Below are 20,124 nucleotides of genomic sequence, written 5' to 3'. Positions count from 1 at the left end.
AAATGAACATCTGTGTCTGAAGCAGTGAATGGGGGTGTATGTGGAAACAGGACAAGCTTAGAAAGGTAAATGGGGCAGATTCCATAGGACAATGTGTTAAACAGGCTGGCTGTTTGGATAGTTCATTCTGGTAGTAATTTGCAAGATAAACTTGATTGACCAGACTAAAGAGTAGTGCAGAAATCCAGGGGAAAACTGAGGAGGGCTTGAGCTAATACATCACAATGAGAACAGAGGAGATAATTGCATACAGGAAGGGAGTGGTCAGAAAGAATATACGATGGTTCACAGAATTTTGGCTTACGCAACACACTCTTCTTTTGGAGGGAATAAAGAGGAACTGGTTTGGGGGTAGGAAGAAAAGTTTGGTTTTGACACAATGAGTTTGGAGTGATTAAAATCATACAAATAGAAATGCTTACCAGACAGTTGATTAAAGAGCAAGCAAGCAAGCATGAACTGGTGATAATGATTTGAGAAACATCAGAGAATAAAAGTGGTAAGTGGTAACTGGAAGTGAACAAGAGCCTATATACCCCCAAAGAGGGTATATAAGAGAAGAGTCTTTGATGACACCACTTTAAAATGCTGATAGTGGTGACTAGGGAAACTTAGAGCTCTCCTGTTAGCTTCAATTTGCTCAAGTCAGTGTTAGGAGGGTACCTCTGCTGAGGGAAGAGAGGTGGTGGGTGAGGATTTGACAACAGTGAAAGTGGTAAGTAGTCTTTAAAAATGGAAGAGGTTGCTGGACCATTGGGGCTTTGAGAACCCACCTACCTGAGTGAGTTTTTGGTACTACCAATCAGTGGTTTGTACTCAGTAATATTCAGCAGCCCATGAGAGCAAAGAGGTCAGATGGCTAAAATGATCCAGAAATAAGGTTCTGCAGGGCCAGAGTGATGGGGAAACACCATGAATGAGTGACAGGCCATGCAGTCTATGCTAAATGGAGAAGAAATGACCTGGAGACAGAGTGAACTGAAGATTCAAAGAAAAAAGTGATTAACTGGAGATTTTTGAGATCATAAACACACTAGGAGGCAAAGATCAAAGATACGACATTAAAAATCAGAATTGTATGGGGGCACTTGGATGGTTCAGTCAGTTAAGCATCTGGCTCTTAATTTTGGCTCAGATCATGGGCTTGAGCCCCGCATTGGGCTCCATGTGGAGCCTGCTTGGGATTCTCTCTCCTTCCCTCTCCCCCTCTCATGCTGTAAGTAAATAAATAAACATTAAAAAAAAATCACAATAGTATGAATATAGGCCTAGACCTTAACATTTAGAAATAAGTTCTTGACACAATCCAAGCTATGGCCTTGGAATTGGTTTGCTAAATGAAGTGAAAAGGAGTATTGGAAAAAAAAGGAAAGAAAATGATTATTGGAGGTGAAGGTACAGAAACAGTAAAGTCAACCATTATCAATGATATTGCCCAGAATAATGGTAGGGTTGGAGGTAGAGATGCTCTTGAACCATCCAAGTCCTGAATGAATGTAAAAGAGTAACCAGAGATGACAGTAATGAGGATAGATGATGGTACAGCTGAGTGTCAAAGGCCTCAATGTGTGGCAGTGGAAATCAGTAACACAAAGGCAACAGCCCCTATAATGTACTGGTTTATACCTTATAGTAGTAAAGTGAGAAAAAGGGCACCCTCAACTTGAAATAGTCCTAAGGTAAGTGCGGCTGAGAGCCAGGTTCCAGTTAATGAAAAAGTAGAAGTTCACAAAGGAATAGGGAAGCAAGTCTCTATATACTTATTTAAAGTAATCTCTGCCCAACACGGGGTTCAAACTTAACCCTGAGATCAAGAGCCACATGGTCTACTGACTGAGCCAGCCAGACGCCCCTCTGTAATGCAAAAAAAAAAAAAAAAAAAAGGGGGGCCAGGAAGGGGCACAATAGGAACATGAATTGGAGATAGTAGGTGGTAACGCTGGAATACGAAGAGAGAGGAAGGATGACTGGATGGGCTTTGATCTATTATTTATTCTTTATTGTAAGTAGGCTCCACATGAGGCTTGAACTCATGACCCTGAGATTGAGTCACATGATTTATTGAGCAGCCAGGTGTCCCTGGACTTCTATTTTAGATGGTAGCAGTGAATTACAGGGATGAGAAGCAAAGTGAATTAAACCAGCCTTAAATGTTCCAACTGGAATTCTGAAGTCACAGGTCTATGACAAAACAAACAGAAGTGCTGAGCATTGACCAAGCCTAGATATGCCTGAACTCTTCTAGGTTCCAAAAAGTTTTAACGATAAAACTCCATTTTGTGTCTCAGCAAAGCTTAGCCCCAAGTAGAGAGGATGGAAAGGGGTCTTTGCTTTGAGTGGTGGAAAAATATTACTAAGATCAAATACCAATTCAGGAGGAGGGAGTCTAATAGGTCTGTTGAAATGTGTCTTCTACTCACCTTACCTCCACACAGTTGGGCACTGGACAGAACGAGATGCTAGTCTTGGGGCATACATAAAAGTGCTTGATGAACTCTGCAAAATCCAGACCCAAGTGAAGGGAAGACTATGGGTAAGCTCTAATATGTAAGTTAGTGACCAATACTTACATTTTCAAAAAACAGAATATTCAATACAGTCTGTACAGTCCCTCCTTGGAAGTAATGAGTAGACTTTTTCTAACATTAAACAGGGATTTGGACTACATGTCCAAAATCCTTGTACTACTTCCTCTAGAAATTCTATAAAAGTTTTAATAGGAAACTCTTAAAAATCATCATCTAGGTCTTACCTCTCTAGAGGGGAGAGGGCTATAACTTTGTATCCACACAAACTAACCCACACAAGGTAGGAAACTTAGTCTCAAAAACACTAGTATAGGTAATATAGAGCTAAAAACCCATTAGTTATTTGATTCCTAAATCCATGTTCTTTACCTTATGTAATCCTAAAGTCCTCATCTGGGCTTTTAAGTTTTTGTTCATTTGCTTGTTTTTGTGAACTACAGACAATTCTGTCTTCATCCCTATATTCCTGGCAACTCATCAGGGTTCCTTAATACAAGGGTTACCAGCTGGACCTACCAAGCCATTTTCAAGACTTCCTGTGTTGCCTTTTTTCCCATTAACAAGACATACAACCTAGCTCCAAAGTCAAGGTTAGTGAAAATCTATGGTAAAGAAATTTCATGGAACTTCACTATATGGAAATGCTAATTAAATCTTTCTTCCTACTAAAACGGAGTAGAAAGTCTTTAAAGAAGAGGTGAAAAGAATCCAGAAATTCCAAAATCCCTCTAAGTTTATTTACGTAACATTTTTGTGTTCTTTTGTATTTTATCTCCTTGTGTATGTGACTTCCCAATTCATGGCTAATGGCTAAGATTCTGGACCTTCAATTTATTAATGTCAACTACAATGCCAAGGCTCCAAGAAATATTTGATCTAAACTGGGAGGACCCCACACAATTTTTAAAGAATCTGTCACTGTATGAAATTGCAGGTGTCTTTTTTTCGCTGGCAAGATTATTTTCCAAGTTAAGAGACAGCCAGATTTCCCCCCTCCTCGTTCCCACCAATCTTCCATACCAACACATATATACACAGTCACATACTTCATATTTGAGGCCAATTTCATCGAAAGCAGAATCTTAACATTTCCAGCAATGCCCACATGATCTGGTAACCTTGGCAATGAGTAAAAAACGCTACTTACTTCTCTGAAGTAAGCTGTAGTTTGAACTAGTTTTAAGCATGAGGCCAAAATAAAGTATTTCCTCATTTTCCCTGCTATGGTTTGCTGCAAGGATCAAAGTGCTCAAGAATCAAAGGTGGGGAAATGGCTGTAGATCATTGCTGGATTCTTGCTGAAAGCAGGACAGGTGAAATCTTCAGGGATCACTTCTTCGACTTCACACTTTCTGAAAACAGTATTCTCAGTAATAGGCTAATCACACCAGTGATCAAATTACTTGAGGCCAGTATTTGATTTTATAGAGAGCAACTGCAGTATCAGAAACAGCTTTGACCCCGGGTGAAAAGCTCTCATGCACCTGCCAGTTTTCCTCAGGATCATCAATACTCAACACCAACATTTACCTTTACTTGGTTACCATTTACAGTTGACACCAATGTAAATGAGAGAGTAGGGGGGAACCTGAGCACACACACACAATTTTTTTTTTTTTATTTTTTAGATGTAATGCAAATAACCGTATCTAATATTCTTTTAGAAAACAAAAGAAATGGAAAACATGCTCAAAAAACAAGAAAACAAGTTATACTTTTCATAAGGCACCACCAAAAACCTTGGTAAATCAGAGTCCATATTATATTTAAGTGTCTCACTAACAAGTAAATAAATATGTAAGAGAATAATCAATAGAGGGTCTTGAGGTTTACAAAAGACATTCCTGTTTAGACATCTTGGAGTATTGCAAAAGTAAGAATAAGCTGGATACATCTACACCCGTCACATCCTTTCCCAGTGCACATCAGCCATTGCATAGTGGTGAGTGGATATGATCCAGGCCAAGAGAAGACTGCAATTCCAAAATAGATTTACATCCAATTGTTTCCTTCTCATGCTGTAAATATCATTCGGCACATCCATATCCAAAGAAGTAATGATATGCTTTAATTTAAAAAGGGGGGGGGGCAGGAGTTTCAAAAGGTGAAAGACAAATCAATTGCCTGCTTTTTAAAATTTATACTTAACAGACCTACTGCAAAAGCAACTTTCTACACACATATGAAGCTAGTTCCATATGTAAACCTTTATTGAACCTGGTTATATGTGGGACTTTAACAGCTTAATTTTCCACAATTTACAATTTTTAAATCCCACTCCAAATTGTCACTTTCTCCTTTAAAAAGGATATAGTCTCATCCTTTGAAAGAAAGGCTTTCTCAGTTTTTCCTTTCACCCTACTTTAAGTTCTGGCTCATATTCATACAAATGTACTACAGAATTAAAATACTGACAAGCAGGGAGTTTCTTTTACGTGCACTCAACTGCATCCAGAATGTTAAAATTAAGAAAAACAAATAAACAGACATTTCTTGGACACCAAAGACAAAAGCAGAGAAGAACAGAATTGAAGCACAGGTAAAAACTGTTCTAATCTTACAGGTCTGCTAGCTTTGCTAGGATTTTGATTATTAAAGTACATAGTAGACAATCACAGATTTAATGCTTATCTTTTCAATTATTCAAAGTATGACATACAGTAGTTTGTAATTTTATTGAGGCACAAATTTGAATCATGCAGTGCAAAGGTGGTCTGCAGCAACTTAGGAAGGGAGTGTAACATCTAACTCTCAACATGGCTTTGTTGCAATAACTATCAGGAACTAAAATAGACATTTGTGGGAAAAAAATGTCCCCTCTTCTGCCAATAAGAAAGCTAACTACTACTAATGCTATAGTTGCACTTGTAAACTTGGGAATTTGCATAGTTCCACTGACCTACCCCTTTGAGAATATTAAAGACTTATGTAGCATTTTTTAAATTTTTCTTTCTATAACCTTCCCCAACATAGTTATAATGAAGATAGTAAGAAATATCTTTGAAAGAACTATCACAGAAGTTAAAACACCAATGGTGAAAATTTGCAACTCTGAAAAGTAAAGGAACATTTTAAATCAAATTTTAATATAAAATGTTACAACAATGAAGAATGGAGTAAGTTGTAAATAGGTAATTTCCTCTAACTGAAAACAATATTTTATATTAGAACACCAGCATGTCTTTAAATAGATGAATCTTAGTTCATTAATTCCAAAATTATAGACTTGTATATGTTCGTTTTTCTCGCTCTCTTTTTTAAACTAATGTCTCTCATCTGTTCTTCTCAGCCTTTGGTCGAGTCAGACCAAATCCTCTGTGACTTCCAAATAAATACAGAAAATCCCACCAAATCAACTGAATGATATATTTAAGTTTCAAAACAGAAGATAAACAGGGAGCTACTCATAGTTGAAGACTGTCTTGCATTTTTCTCTCAGATCTCCAGCTGGTAAATACTGTATTAAGGACATAAATTATTTCCTCAACAGCCACCTGCATCCACCCACCATACTCCAAGAAGCAGAGCACCAACTTAACTATCTTTCTCAGCATCCTCATGCCCTTCCACTGATGGCTGAGTAAAGTTAATGGGTGACTAGGAAGAAAAGATAAACTATTTTTAAATGTTTTCCACCAAGGCAGCCATCACTTAAAACTGCATTCAATTTTTAACCCAAAAGTATTTGAAGATCTTTGCAGAGAAGACGAAAGGCAAAAAATATTGTGCTTTCTTTTATAACATCAACCAGATAAAATTCTTAGGTAATAATATCTTTATAGACTGGCAAAATTAAAATTTATGAAATTGGTTAAAAGTTACCTTGTAATATCCCTTGAAATCTTAAATCATATACACACTTGAGATCATGCAGAGTGACGCTTATGACCCTTGTAACAGGTCAAAACACTAAAAATGTTATGCAATATTAAGGGAAGACTAAAAATTAGGTAGTTTGAACCATAGAGAAAGCATTTACAGAAACTGGGTTTTACAGGAAAAGTTTTTGTTTTTTTTTTGTTGTTTTGTTTTGTTTTTTTAGCAAGATGCCTTTTGAGTTAAATCTCATACCCACTCAAACTGTAACTGGACAGTACATTTCACTTCTAGTTACTAGAAGACATTTCTTTAAAAGAGACTGGGACAAAAAGGGAACAGGAGATTATAAGCTGTTCTCTAGGCCCACCCTGCTCCCCCCTTTTAAAAAGAAAACTGATAAATTAAGCCAAACCACAGATTTTTAAACAAAATAAAGGGACACGGCATAGTGAAGACAAAACACTATTTTTAGTTTTTTGGGGTTGTTTCTTTGTCCTTTAAAAAAAATTAGTCCCCTTCTAATAAAAGTTTCCATACAGCTTACCTAACACCTTAACAATAGAGAGCACAACAAGAGGGAAGAGGGCACAGCACCATAGTTTCAAACATTCACATACAAAAACAAAACAAACCAGCCATCACAGAAATAGTAAGACCAAGTTTCCCAATAGACAGGGACAAGTTCCAACAACACAAAGGAAATACAATGATCTATGAATAAAAACAAGATGGAAGATGTGGTCAGGCTAGGATGGAGAAGGAAGTGCTAACTCCTTGTACTACAAGGAAGGAATGGGGTTTCTTTATTAAAAAGCAAAGAGAAAGCAAGCCCCCAAATGGATTTTTGATGCTGAAAATTCTGTCATATGCTGCTGGTAACAGTAAATATATATATTTATATATCCATATATGTATATTAAAAAAGGAAAAATAATCTATTTATAGAACAGTCAGTAGTCAGAGACATTTAGAAAAAAGTAAAAACAAGTCCTTTTTTCTTTTTTTAAAAATGGATTTACTAAAACAACTTTATCACCCGGAGGTGCTACAACCCCATATCCTCTGATGAAGCCAGGGTGTTATTCAACAGCATCTGCTGTGGGCCAGTATCAGAAATTGCCAGTGTTGGAAACAGCAGACATCGGGGTCAGGGCTGCAAGGCAAAAAGCTGTTATTTGCTGGTCTTGCTCATGGCCATGCCTGAAGCCTGGTGGTCTGGTATACTTGTAAATGAAGGTTTCCCCGAAAAGCATGCATCACTGGGTCTCAGTAAAACATTCTGACTTGTCTTCTTTTCTTTTGCAGGAGCCTGGATCCATGTACCTGCTCGTCTCTAAAATGCAGACCCAAGACAGCAAGACTTCTCAAAGCCAAAAAAAAAAAGGCTCCTTGCCTTGAAATAAGAAAAGCTCTTCTTCCCAGAATCCAATCTAGTCAGACTTCTGAACTAGATGACACACTCCTCCTTAGGAAGATAAGGTGATCTGCCTCTCATTTGGGGTTTTCTTCTTGGTACAAACACACACAAGTAGCTGGGGTCTAGACTGTGCTACTATCCCATGACTACTAACAGGAGTAACTTTGGCCCTGTTGCTCCCATGGCTATATCCGTAGGGCATTACATGCCAGGTAACAGTGGAAGGAGAGTGGTACTCTCACTCCTGTCCAACTGTCCTAAGGAGAGCCAAGTAGTCAGCACCTCCAGACAGTACTGCCTCTAGGTTGTAAACCTCTAACTAGTATCAACTGGCCATAAGCCACATCCTACATGCCCTGCTAACATACCAATGTATTAATGCCAACCAGCCACTCTAGAGCTCAATCAAATGTCTGGCTGTAAAGTAACATACCGTACTCAGAGGAGACATAAACTGAAATACTGGCTGCTGTACCAAAGACACCCTCTGCATAGACGTGTTGAAGAGAATGTAGGTCACACAGTCCATGCAAAGAGGAAGTCCGCTAAGAGGACTTTCTCTGAAGGCCATTTGTCTTTGGAAGCAACATTCTGAGTGGATCTAAACCACTCTACTTGATGACTAAGGTCTCAATGTGGTCCATTTCCCCCCATGTCCCAAACTAACCCAGCAACTGCTAACTGGTCTCCTTAAGATCCTCCATTGGTAGTTTGTAGCTCATTATGAAGGAAGGAGGTGGTGCTTGACCTGGGCTATCTGGCCCTTGCTTCTTTGCACAGTTTATACAGATGTAATCTTCATTTTCAGCCATTTCTGGAGATACACCCACACAAACTTGATGAAACCACTCATCACAGCCACCATCACATTGTACCCAGTCTACCTGTAGGAGACAAGATTGAGGAATGTTTAGGTTACATAAACATTAAGCCTAGAAAAAAAAAAAGCAAACCAAAGAGCTTTCTTGGCTTAAATGATAGCAAATAACTGGGATGTCCAGAGACAGACAATGACTTTTTATGGGGTTACTTTTTAAAGAAAGAAGCTGGGAAGTTAATATCCCCAAATTATATTTTACCACAGTATGTCCACAAAATTAGGCCTCTTAGGTACTCCATTACCTCATAAATACCCAGGGATCCTTTTGAGGCAGAAACATGTTTGAGAAAAACTTGACAAAAAAGGAACTTCTAATAGAGCAGCCAAGTAGTTTTAGCTAATATTAACAATTTCTAGACGCTAAGACAATGCAATTATCAATCAAGAAAGGAAGAGTACAACAATGTGAAGGCAATCCTGTGTATTAGCTTTATTTCAAAGAGATAAGCCAAAGTACTAAGAGCATTAAATACCTTTTTAGAAAAGCAGTCACATAGGCCACTTTTAAAACTAATATTTTTTATTCTTCTCTTCTTCCGTTACAAATACAACTCCCTATAAAAAGTTAGCAAATATCAGAGGTCAAATCTTACAAATTAACCAATTAAAACAGTCAAAGTCACAGGTCAATAGATCACTCTGGGGTTTAAAATTCAAGTCCGTATAACTGATAGGTCAGTGGCAGATGCCAGGCAAACTTTGACCCTTCAGAGGATATTGTAATCATAGAAGGCTAGAAAGGGACTGTAGTTTGGTGACTTTATTAAGCCTTGGGCCTGGAGTTAACAATAAGATGATTTGGGTTTTTGTATCTGGAGGGTGAATGTGGTAGTTTTTATAACTGATGTCATGGCAGATGAGAACCTTTAAGATTAAAAGAGCTACTCTTCCTCTCCCCAGTACAAAGTGGATCATCTCACTGGCAACTTACAAAGCCACTTACAATGAGCTTTGCCAGTTTTCAGAGCAAAGTAAGGAGTATGAAGGGATCAAAGAGGTACCTCAGTGAAGTTTATGAGAAAAGAACAGAGGAGGAAGGTTTGGGCTAGGTAAATGAGTTTCAGGGAAAGTGAGTAGTTTCTAAATTAGTTTCCGAGTACTCGAAGAGTTATCAAAATGATGATGCTCATGTTAGTGGTTTTAGGGTTGTAATAAAGCATGGGAAAAATCACTTGTCAAAAGAATCTTTCTGCTTCCATTGTTCCTATTCTAGAGTTCTAGTTATTAGGAGACAGTGCTGTGTACAATAAAGATTACTGAATTCAGTCACAAGTTCTGAATTCTGATGTGTACAATTTGAGGCAAAGAATTTAATCTCAGTAAGGCTCAATTTCCTCATCTGTAAAATGGAGATAATATTCTGTTTACAGGATTATTTAGAAGATTAAATGAAATAATGTATGGTAAAACAGCTAGCTCACCGAGTGGCATCTTTCAAGATCACAGTTTCATGCCTCTACTCATTATACTATCTTACACAAGATCCATTTTGCACTTTGAAATAACTGCCTGTAGCACTGCTTCTCAAAAACGTGTAGACCACTTACATAGAATTGCCTGTTGTGTTCATTAAAAGTACGGCTGAGACCCATCCCAAACCCAAACCTACAGACTCAGAATATCTTGGGGGTACAAACCAGAGCTTATATTTTCAGTCAGATTCTAGGTAATTTTTATATTTTCTAAATTTGATCATTCCTAGTACTTTGTGATACTGCTTGCTGGTAAATTCAGAGCAATTTAACAATTCCTTCCTAAAACAAATTCTGTTTTTGTTCTGTAATTATTTATGTAATATTTAGTTTCTGAAGTCAGTGCAGTAAAGAAAATTGAACTGTTCCTATTGCAGCAAACTACTATATGAAAGACAAAAGAGGGAGATAAATGACTTCTTTGCAACAAACTAAACATATAGGTACTATAGCAATGAAGATTTACAAAGTGCTAATGTGATGGTAAGTAACTTGGGGTAAGTGTTTTGGCTATTTGGCACTGGTAACGAGAACTGGGAAGATGATCTGTGTTTCTTTGGGCTGCCCAAATTGGAGATATTACCCTGTTTATGATGCCACCCTGAACCAGTAGATAACTCTAGTCCTACTTTCAACCTTCTTAATCTAGTCCAGTCCCTATTCATGCTAACCCATAGGATAAGAAAGTTCCCAATTTATCAGTATATCCTGCCAAGAAAAAGTGGCCCTATCTTTTTAAAAATCTAATTCTGCACTGCATTCCAGGTTTCCCCAAATTAAATCTATCAGTCTCAAGTAAGGATGAGAACACATTCTCTTTTGTGATTTTGGCTAGAGGTCCACTCCTAGAGCCTAGCTCTCCCACCATTCCAAAACAGTATAAAACTTTTCTTGAGACATGTATCAGTACACAGATTGTATCTCAGCCTACAGGTTATATATCAATTTACCCTAATAATCTAGCAGGGAAAAAACAATCCTTCCCTTACTAGTATCTTTTTGTCATGTTCATGTACTAATAACAATCCAATTCCAGTTCTACTTCTGTTTGAAAAGGCCCATAGGGTCATAAAGCAAACCAAAGTTTGGAATTTCAACTGAATTAACTGAAGATTTGACACAGGGGCAACAGATTGTGTACTAGGCTGAAAACTCAAGAACACAGAACTTGGTTTTCCGCACATTAGGCTCTAATAGTCACTTCCCCTTTCATTGGTTTTAAGAGATTTACTTATCAAATCACAAAAATAATTAAAAAACTTCACATCTGTGAGTTGTTCAAATATTAACTGATAAAAGATTTGAAAGTATAGTACAAATACATTACCAGTTGGATTGGGGGAAATTTTTAAAGAGAAATACATTAAATACAGGAAATAATGTTAATTTAGTATTTCCTGTGTTGCTATACGGTTTCATATTTACACTTAAAAATATTTACCATATTTCATTTTGTTCACTTCACAGGGCCTTATTACTGCACTGGGAAAAAAGAAAGCCTGGTGATTTAGTGATAGTCTTAGCTTAGTTACCCGACCAAGCTTTTGTTATTTTGGCATTCAATCTCTACTGCACCAAGGTTCTCTGCAAAAACCAGATTCGAAATTTAAAACAATTCACTTAATGAAGTACAAGAGAACAATGTTCAGAATCCTTGTGTATATTTTTTTGATGCTCTTAACATTAAGTGGCCAGCTCTCTTAGCCCAAGATTGATGTGTTTCCCAAGATAGGAATTTCAATGCTAAAACTGGAAAGTCCAGGCAAACTGGGACAGTTCGTTACCCAATCTCACATCACCACTTGTTGAGGGTAATCCAACCTTTGATTACCTGTGCTTTTAAAAAGAGATATGAACTAATAATGGAAAGGCAAATACTTTGGCTGAGATAGCACCCTATGAAAATCTTTTAATACATCAGAGTGGCTGACAAAGAGTAAAAGTGAGACATAGGTTTATCAACTTCATCTCTATTTAACCATCTAAAACTTATGGAAATAGTAATGGGTAAGGAAAAGGCCCACAGGAAAAAGGTAAAAAAAGGTAAGGGAAAAAAGTCTATTTTCATAAGATGATTAAATATTCTAATACAGAAAAAAAATGTTACTTAAATGTTAGCTTAAAGAATGTGCTCCTTTTCAAGTTAACTTCTTTTACTTTTGGTATCAGTAAGACTGAATGAAAGTGGCAGACTTCAGGGAGAAGATTCCGAACCTTAAAACTAATTTTTTGAAAATAGTTATTTTTTTTCATTATTTTTAAAATTAATTACACCTTGAAATTAATTTGATAATGGTGGAAAAGAGACTTTTTTTTTAAACCCTTTTCCATTATTCTGGTAATATTTTTCTTTTCTCTTTCTAAAACATCTTGAAATTGAGGCTAGGTACGTTTAGGTAGCCCTTCAAAGTTTTCTCAGTCTGCACATTGTGGGGGAAAAGTAATAGTAATTATTGGTTAGAAATATGGTAAATGTACATTTACCTAAATATGAACAAACGCTAGAAGTTATTTTTTGCTTCGTGATATTTAAAGAACACAGACTTCTCTAAAAACATTCTTCTTTTTTAACCATCATTTTATGCCATGCATTAATTTGGTTTTCTTAGAAAAATACTATACTTCAAATGGAGAAAGTTGTAAAATTCTTTACAAAGCAGTTGAAGAAATACACCTCTTATTTAGTAAAACTAGTTTCAAGAACAAACGTGGAGAACCATAAATATTGCAAAACAGCAATGATGAGCAAAATGTTTACAATCTGAAATAATTTCTGTTTAAAATTAAACACATTAGGGGTACCTGGGTGGTTCAGTCAGTTAAGCATCTGACTTTGGCTCAGTTCATGAGTTAGAGCCCTGCAACTGGGCCCAGTGCTGATGCCTCAGAGCCTGAAGCCTGCTTCAGATTCTGTGTCTCCCTCTCTCTCTACCCCTCCCTTGCTCATGCTCTCTCTCTCTCTCTCTCAAAAATAAACATATAAAAATTTTTATTAAAAAATTTATTTAAAAAGTTAAATTAAACACACTATAAAAATGCAACATTTAGGGGTGCCTGGGTGACTCAGTCAGTTATGTGTCCAACTTTGGCTCAGGTCATGATCTCACTGTTTATGAGTTCGAGCCCTACATCGGGCTCTCTGCTGTCAGCACAAAGCCTGCTTTGGATCTTCTGTCTCCCTCTCTCTCAGGCCGTACCTCCCCACCCCCATCCCTGTCTCAAAAAAAAAAAAAAAAAAAAAAAAAATTAAAAAAATTACAACATTTACTGTTTCTTTTATGTAAACTAATGACAGGTTAAGACACACCTTCCTCACCTTTGTATGTGTTTTAACAGTTTGAAATAGACATTTTCTCTGAATGTGCAGTTAAATCTCCCTCAGTTCTATTAAGACAACTTTCCAGATTAAAAAAAAAAAAAAATACCTTTAACATTAGGAGCAAATCTCAGGGCTCACTTAAAAATAACCATTGCATCCTTAACATTTATACTGCATTTTGGTTAACAAGTGTTTTCATATAAATGATCTCCTCTTAATTCTCATAACCCTGAGAGTAAGCAGGGCATGTGTTAAATTATTTAACAATTTTATAGCAGATGATAAAAAAAACTGCTTGTAACGTTTATATGCTACAGGAAGATAATGGATGACCTGAGCCATATTTACGATGCTGAGCAGAAGAGGGGAAAGATTATTAGGTGGAAAGGTGAAAAAACAGAAAGCAAAAAGTTTGTGATGGATATAAACATTGTAGGAAGGATGATAGGAAAGCTTAAAAAAGAAACACCATCTTGCTGCCAGTCCTGAAACTGCCATAAAATTAGTTTAAAAAAGGGAGAAGCTTCTGCCAACATGAGCTGCTAATACTTCTTCAGTACCCAAAGAAAAAGTTAAGCTTTCATCAGCTTCTTTAATAAACAAATTCGGATGAGAATAAATTCAAAATGAAAGAAAAATAATATACACACATATATAATGTAACTACTAAAATGTTTTAAAATATTCATAAAACAGAAACATTTATATAATAAAGATACAAAAGTGAACAGGTTTTATGACATAACATAAAATAAGCCATATAGAAAAAAAGACTAGAAGGAAACACAGTAAAATATTTGTAGATATTGTCCTTGGAAGGTTAGACTATGGGATATGTGTCTTACCACATATATATTCATTTTCTAAAAATGAGTGGAAAACATTTAATAAGTGTAATTTAAATATAAGTGTCATTCAGTTTTGGAATGTGCTTTTGTACTTACATCTTAATTATTGGTGGGGTGGGGGATATTAGTGGAGAAAACCTGGTCTGGGAGCCAGGAAACCATGGTTCTACGTTTGGCTTTGCACTAATTAGCTCTATGACTTTGGTCACATCATTTATCTTCACTGAGTCCTGGTTTCATCATTTGTAAAATGAAGAGCCTGGACAAGGTGACCTCTTCAAGCTCTAACAAGAATCTGACTGAGGAGGGAAGTAAGGGAATAATGGTGCAGTTATATTCTCTGTTCATATATTCAAACTGAAGAGGTATTACAATTTTAAGTACCAAGGTATAATAAGCATTATCAAATAAAAACTATGAATTTACTAATAATCTTGATGGGAACCATAACAGATGCCTCCAGTCATTGAATGAACTGGGATTTTTCATAAAGTCCATCCATCTTACTCAGAAGTTCATAACATCAATATTACTTAAAGAATGGCCATCAGATAATTAATATACTGAAATTTTTAAAATAATACCTTTAAAGATCTTAATTATTTCTTCACAAGGTATTTGAAAAACTCTTACTCCATTTAGAAGAATGCACACAGGCCTGAGTGTTGGTAAGACACAGACCAAACGGGAAGATTTAACCCCTTAGTTTAGGTCTTTAGAACAAATCTTAATGCAATTTTCCAGAGCTCTTAAAATACTGGCCCAGAATGTTTTCAGGCCACTGTGACTAACCGACAAGGTATTTAGTTCTCTGAGTCACCCTACAGGGAAGGCAAAAGACTATACCAAAACTGCTATGCCAGCTCCACATGAAATGCACTGCTACCCAGGGTTATCACATAGCTTCTCTCTGCTCTTGTCTCTTTATGTTCACTAAGTACCTGATTTTTAAAGCACAATATCTCTTCTATTAAGCACACTGACCTAACAGCCTCATAATTCACAACGGTTTATAGAAACTGTAGAAAACATATTAAGTTGGAAGCCCAAATTCTAGAATCAAAACCATATTCTCATTTCATCAAACTTCTGTCTGGAGAACTGCTGCTCCTTGTCCTCTCTCCCACGTGACCGTATAGTTAAGAGCTCACCTTGTCCTTGCAGGGCCTCTGGCAGTTCTGTGCTGCACACACAGCATTTTCGTCATCAGACTCTTCCGCTCCTGACCAGTCGTACTTTGAGGGGATGTCCAGCACTTTTTTCTCTCTCTTCTTCTCAGTAGTCTCTTTCACAAGGTCAACTTTGGCTGCAGCAGCCTTCTCCTTCTTCTTCTTTCTCTCTTCTTCTTTTGCCAGTTTCTTGGCCAGTTTATTCAGCTCCTTTGATTTTTCTGCACTTAGTTTTAATTTCTTCTTTTTAGGTTTATCCATTTTCTTTAACTCCTTGGACTTCTGTTTTCCTTCTCCAAAAAGCTGTTCTACTTTTTCTAGCTTCCGTTTCCGTTTCTTCTCTGAAGAGTCTTTTCCTTTTATTTTTAATGGCTTCTCTTCCATGCTGTCATCCTTCATCAATATAAAATTAGAAACAATTTTAAAGCAAGACATTTATTTTATTTTAAATAATAATCTTTCTTACTATTTTTTCATTCATTTTAAGTAGGCTCCACTTCTGGCACGAAGCCCAACGTGGAGCTTGAAATCACAACCCTAAGATCAAGACATCAGCTGAGATCAAGAGTAGGACACTTAACTGACTGAGCCACCCAGGTACCTCTAAAGCAAGACATCTAAAAAGTTTTATTCTCTTATATGAAGTATCTTGAGTAGACAACCTTAACAAAAACAAAAACAACAGCAACAGAAAGTAGAACAGAGGTTACCGGGAGCTGAGGAGAGAGGGAAATGGTATTTATTGTTTAACGTGTACAGAAGTTCTGTTTGGGATGATTATGGAAATTGACAGTGGCAATAGTTGTAGAACACTGTAAAGGCAATTAACACAACTGAACTGTATACTTAGAAGGATTAAAATGGTAAATTTTATGTTGTGTACATTATATATAATAAATGTTCTAAAGATATTTAAAAGACATTTTAAGAAAGCAAATATAGGGGCGCCTGGGTGGCTCAGTCAGTAAGCGTCCAACTTCGGCTCAGGTCATGATCTCGCGGTCTGTGGGTTCGAGCCCCGCGTTGGGCTCTGTGCTGACAGCTCAGAGCCTGGAGCCTGTTTCAGATTCTATGTCTCTTTCTTCCTCTGACCCTCCCCTGTTCATGCTCTCTGTCTCAAAAATAAATAAATGTTAAAAAAAAATTAAAAAACAAAGCAAATATAGGGGCGCCTGGGTGGCTCAGTCAGTTAAGCATCTGACTTCAGCTCAGGTCATGATCTCATAGTTTGTGAGTTCGAGCCCCGCGTCAGGCTCTGTGCTGACAGCTCAAAGCCTGGAGCCTGCTTCGGATTGTGTCTCCCTCTGCCCCTCCCCCTTTCACGCGCTGTCTCTCAAAAATAAATAAATGTTAAAAAAGAAAAAGAAAAAAAAAAAAAAAGCAAGCACCTGGGTGGCTCAGTCGGTTAAGCTTCCAACTTCAGCTCAGGTCATGATTTTATGGGTTCATGAGTTTGAGCCCCACATCAGGCTCTCTGCTATCAGTGCAGAGCCCACTTCGGATACTCTGTCCACCCGCCTCTCTCTCTGCCCCTCCCCCGCTTGCACAAACACGTGCACATACTCTCTCTCAAAAATAAACATTAAAAAACAAGAAATCAAATGTTAATATTCAATGAAAATAATGGCAAGCCTATATAAAACATCTGACTTTAGATTACTAGGGAAAAAAGATCGTTGTTAGCATATATTAGTATAGTGTGTAGCACCTCTGTTTAACTGAGATAAAACATACACATAAAGCTAAAAGCACTAAATGTACACTGAATTATGTAACAAGTTTTTTGGTCTTCATTTACTACTACTGCAGTTCTTTACTAACTCACAATTAATAAATTCCTGAAGGCCAAGTTATCAAAAGGGTTGGCAAAACCTAAAACTATATCCATGATCTCATTACAAAAGATACGTAGTAACTTTGGCAAGGGCTAGAACAAAAAACTCTTACTTTTTTTTTTCAATTTTCTAATATTTTTCTGATTTCTATTATATGCCAATGTAATAAACATTAAAAATTTTAACAGTAAAAGTATGTCTAGCAACAGAAAGTACAAGGAGGAGGTACAGAAAGGAATACTGAAAAACATTAAGCTTGATAGTTACTTAAGAAACACCACTTGAGAACTCATTTTGTGACATATCTGAAACTGGAAAATCTTTGACAGGAACCTAAGAAACCTCAGAATGCAAAACACTGCATTATAAATGTCTGAAGTCTATCACATCTTGCACTATAAATTCACCCTCTCAATACTTTGTGTTTCCTTATGTGTAAAATAAAGAGGATCAGATGAGATAATGGATGAGAAGTAAACCCTTTGTATTTTGGAAAACACTATCTAAATGAGACTACCTTTGATCTGAATTCCAAACCAAAAACTATCATATGCCATGTATATCTATATCAATTGTCAGTGACATCGTACCATTCCATTACATGGAAATAAGTAATGGAAAAGAATAATGAAAAGAACATTAGGAGTCCAGTGCCAGAGCTGGAATCCAGGTCTCTTTGTTTTTACTAAATGTGTGATCTAAGCAAGTTTCTACCTCTCTGACCCTTAATTTCTTCATGTGTAGAATGGGCTCAATACTTGCCCATCTATCCTTTCCTCTCCCCTTCAGGATTATGGTGAGGATCAAATGAGATCACAGATAGAAAAACATCATATAAACTGCAACCTGCTATGAGGTATTAATATATGAACATGGACTCTCTTGCCTACCCCAGTCTGCTTCTATTTAACCTTTCCCTTTTATTCTCCCCTCCTCCCCTATTTAACCCTTCCCTTGCTTCTTTTTTTTAACCACTATATTTTCTTCTGCCTTCTCTTTTGGGCCTTTCAACAGTGGGAGTCTGGGATAAGGAAGTTGTTCCTTCCTTAGAAGAACTGGTAGTTTTCAGTGCCCTCCTTTCTTTTTAGCAGAAATGGTGTTTACTTCCCCTGCCCCCCCCCAGATATTATATAAAATCTTAATAAAGAAAATGAAAAAGCAGAACTACTTTTGGCTTAATGGAAAAAAAGTAGGATAGCCACAGTACTACCCACTCAGCCATCCCCATCCTGGCATTTGTGGTACCTCCAAAGAACCAAGACATTCTAAAAATGTTAAAGCCATGGTTTAAGCTTTAAATTCTTGCCTCCATGATATGCAGGAATCTGTCTTCAGAGGGTGGGTGTGTGGCCTGCAAAATCCGCCAAATGTGTTGAGTCTCATCCAGAGATACTTCTAGGAGATCCCCAACCATCATAAGTTCTTCCAGCTGGGCTTTAGCGCCGGGTGACAACTCCAACACTGGAGGTTCCAAACTCCGGGGCACCAAAGGGCTCTTCCGAGGTTGTTTCCTGGGGGTACTAGAACCTTTCCAATAAAACAAAAGACAAAGCAAAAAAATGAAAACTATCAACAAACTGTAATGTTTCCAAAGTAAATATTTAGGGGAATGGTTCCTCCTCCTCTAATACTTACTTTAGACATCTGAATTCACTGCATCCATATTAAAGTTAGAATAAAATCTTCAAAAAATACAAAACAAAAAAGATCTAGAATTCTAATGCCCACTCTCAAAAATTAGCTAAGAATAAAAATCTGGATCCTTAGTGATTCTTCACTCTGTGACTGAAGTGGAAAGGGAATGTGAAAGAATCTCTTAATCCATTCTCTGTTTTAGAGGGGACCAAAAGATTAGTAAGCACATGAGCTGCCCTATATAAATAAGGTGCTATCCTCCTAATAAACCAACGATAATATGCTGTTCCATAAAATCCTGAATGAAGAGAGAAACACCCTTTACTTCCCAGACGTGTGACCTAATGATATATTTTCAATGGAGGAAAGGAAAGTGGACATACAAGAGCAATTATCTACCAAAGAAAGGAAGAACTTTCTAACAAAGCTTTCCAAAACAAGAATGAATACTCTTTTTTTTTTTTTTAATTTTTTTTTCAACGTTTTTTATTTATTTTTGGGAGAGAGAGAGACAGAGCATGAACGGGGGAGGGGCAAAGAGAGAGGGAGACACAGAATCGGAAACAGGCTCCAGGCTCCGAGCCATCAGCCCAGAGCCTGACGCGGGGCTCGAACTCACGGACCACGAGATCGTGACCTGGCTGAAGTCGGATGCTTAACCGACTGCGCCACCCAGGCGCCCCAAGAATGAATACTCTTAAAAAGCAACAAGTTCCTCAACAACTGGTAATGAACAAATAGAGGCCTATTAGAGATTTTATATTAATGAAAGATGGAACTAGAGAGCCTCTAAAGTTCTTCTTATTAGGACTCAATAATTCAATGCAAGTTTTTTCAGGTTACCACCCAGTAACATAAAATGCAAACAGGGACGTAGCTTTTCCTAACCAAAATTGCATTTTCAGGTTTTACTAGCATTTCATGGCTAGGATATACATTTAAGAGAGATTCACAGTCTTGATTAATACAATTTTTTTTCTCACTGGTTTCAGGCCTATCTTCTCCACATTGCTTTAAAGGTAATACCTTGAGAACAACTCTTAGAAGCAGAAGAATAAGCATGTTCTGCACAGAACGAAGGTGCTGTCCACATGTGAGTGACCACCTCTTCAGACTTAATGGGAATTTCTTCATCACAAAAAAGATTGGGTTCCAGACTACTGGAGGACTTCACACTGGCTGTGTCCTAAGGAAGAAACAAA

General features: G+C 37.1%; 1 protein-coding gene and 1 long non-coding RNA gene across 4 annotated transcripts in view; one reads left to right on the top strand and one right to left on the bottom strand.

The window, feature by feature from the left end:
- The first annotated feature begins 274 nt into the window (after nt 1-274).
- On the top strand, nt 275-20,002 carry LOC122240274. 3 transcript variants are annotated; one of them, XR_006219747.1, is made up of 7 exons: nt 275-499; nt 2,436-2,533; nt 2,969-3,118; nt 5,818-6,292; nt 7,653-7,826; nt 10,494-10,599; nt 19,915-20,002. It is a non-coding gene; the product is annotated as an uncharacterized LOC122240274 (long non-coding RNA). The 3 variants fall into 3 exon arrangements; XR_006219745.1 differs by lacking the exon at nt 2,436-2,533; XR_006219746.1 differs by lacking the exon at nt 275-499 and having other exon boundaries at nt 2,025-2,533.
- The window catches only part of KDM5A (lysine demethylase 5A), a 93,698-nt gene continuing 81,213 nt past the window's right edge, over nt 7,640-20,124 (bottom strand). Inside the window, exons 25-28 of the mRNA XM_042991539.1 lie at nt 19,949-20,108; nt 18,594-18,814; nt 15,435-15,845; nt 7,640-8,648 (exon numbers count right to left, since the gene is read on the bottom strand). Of these exons, the coding sequence (XP_042847473.1) occupies nt 8,442-8,648; nt 15,435-15,845; nt 18,594-18,814; nt 19,949-20,108 (999 nt within the window). The 3' untranslated portion in view covers nt 7,640-8,441. The remainder of the gene's footprint in view (nt 8,649-15,434; nt 15,846-18,593; nt 18,815-19,948; nt 20,109-20,124) is intronic.

This window comes from Panthera tigris, chromosome B4, assembly GCF_018350195.1.
Source record: "Panthera tigris isolate Pti1 chromosome B4, P.tigris_Pti1_mat1.1, whole genome shotgun sequence".
NCBI classification, from domain to species: Eukaryota; Metazoa; Chordata; class Mammalia; order Carnivora; family Felidae; genus Panthera; species Panthera tigris.
The sequence above is the reverse complement of the archived record's forward strand: the minus strand, read 5'-3'. Positions and strand labels throughout refer to the sequence as shown.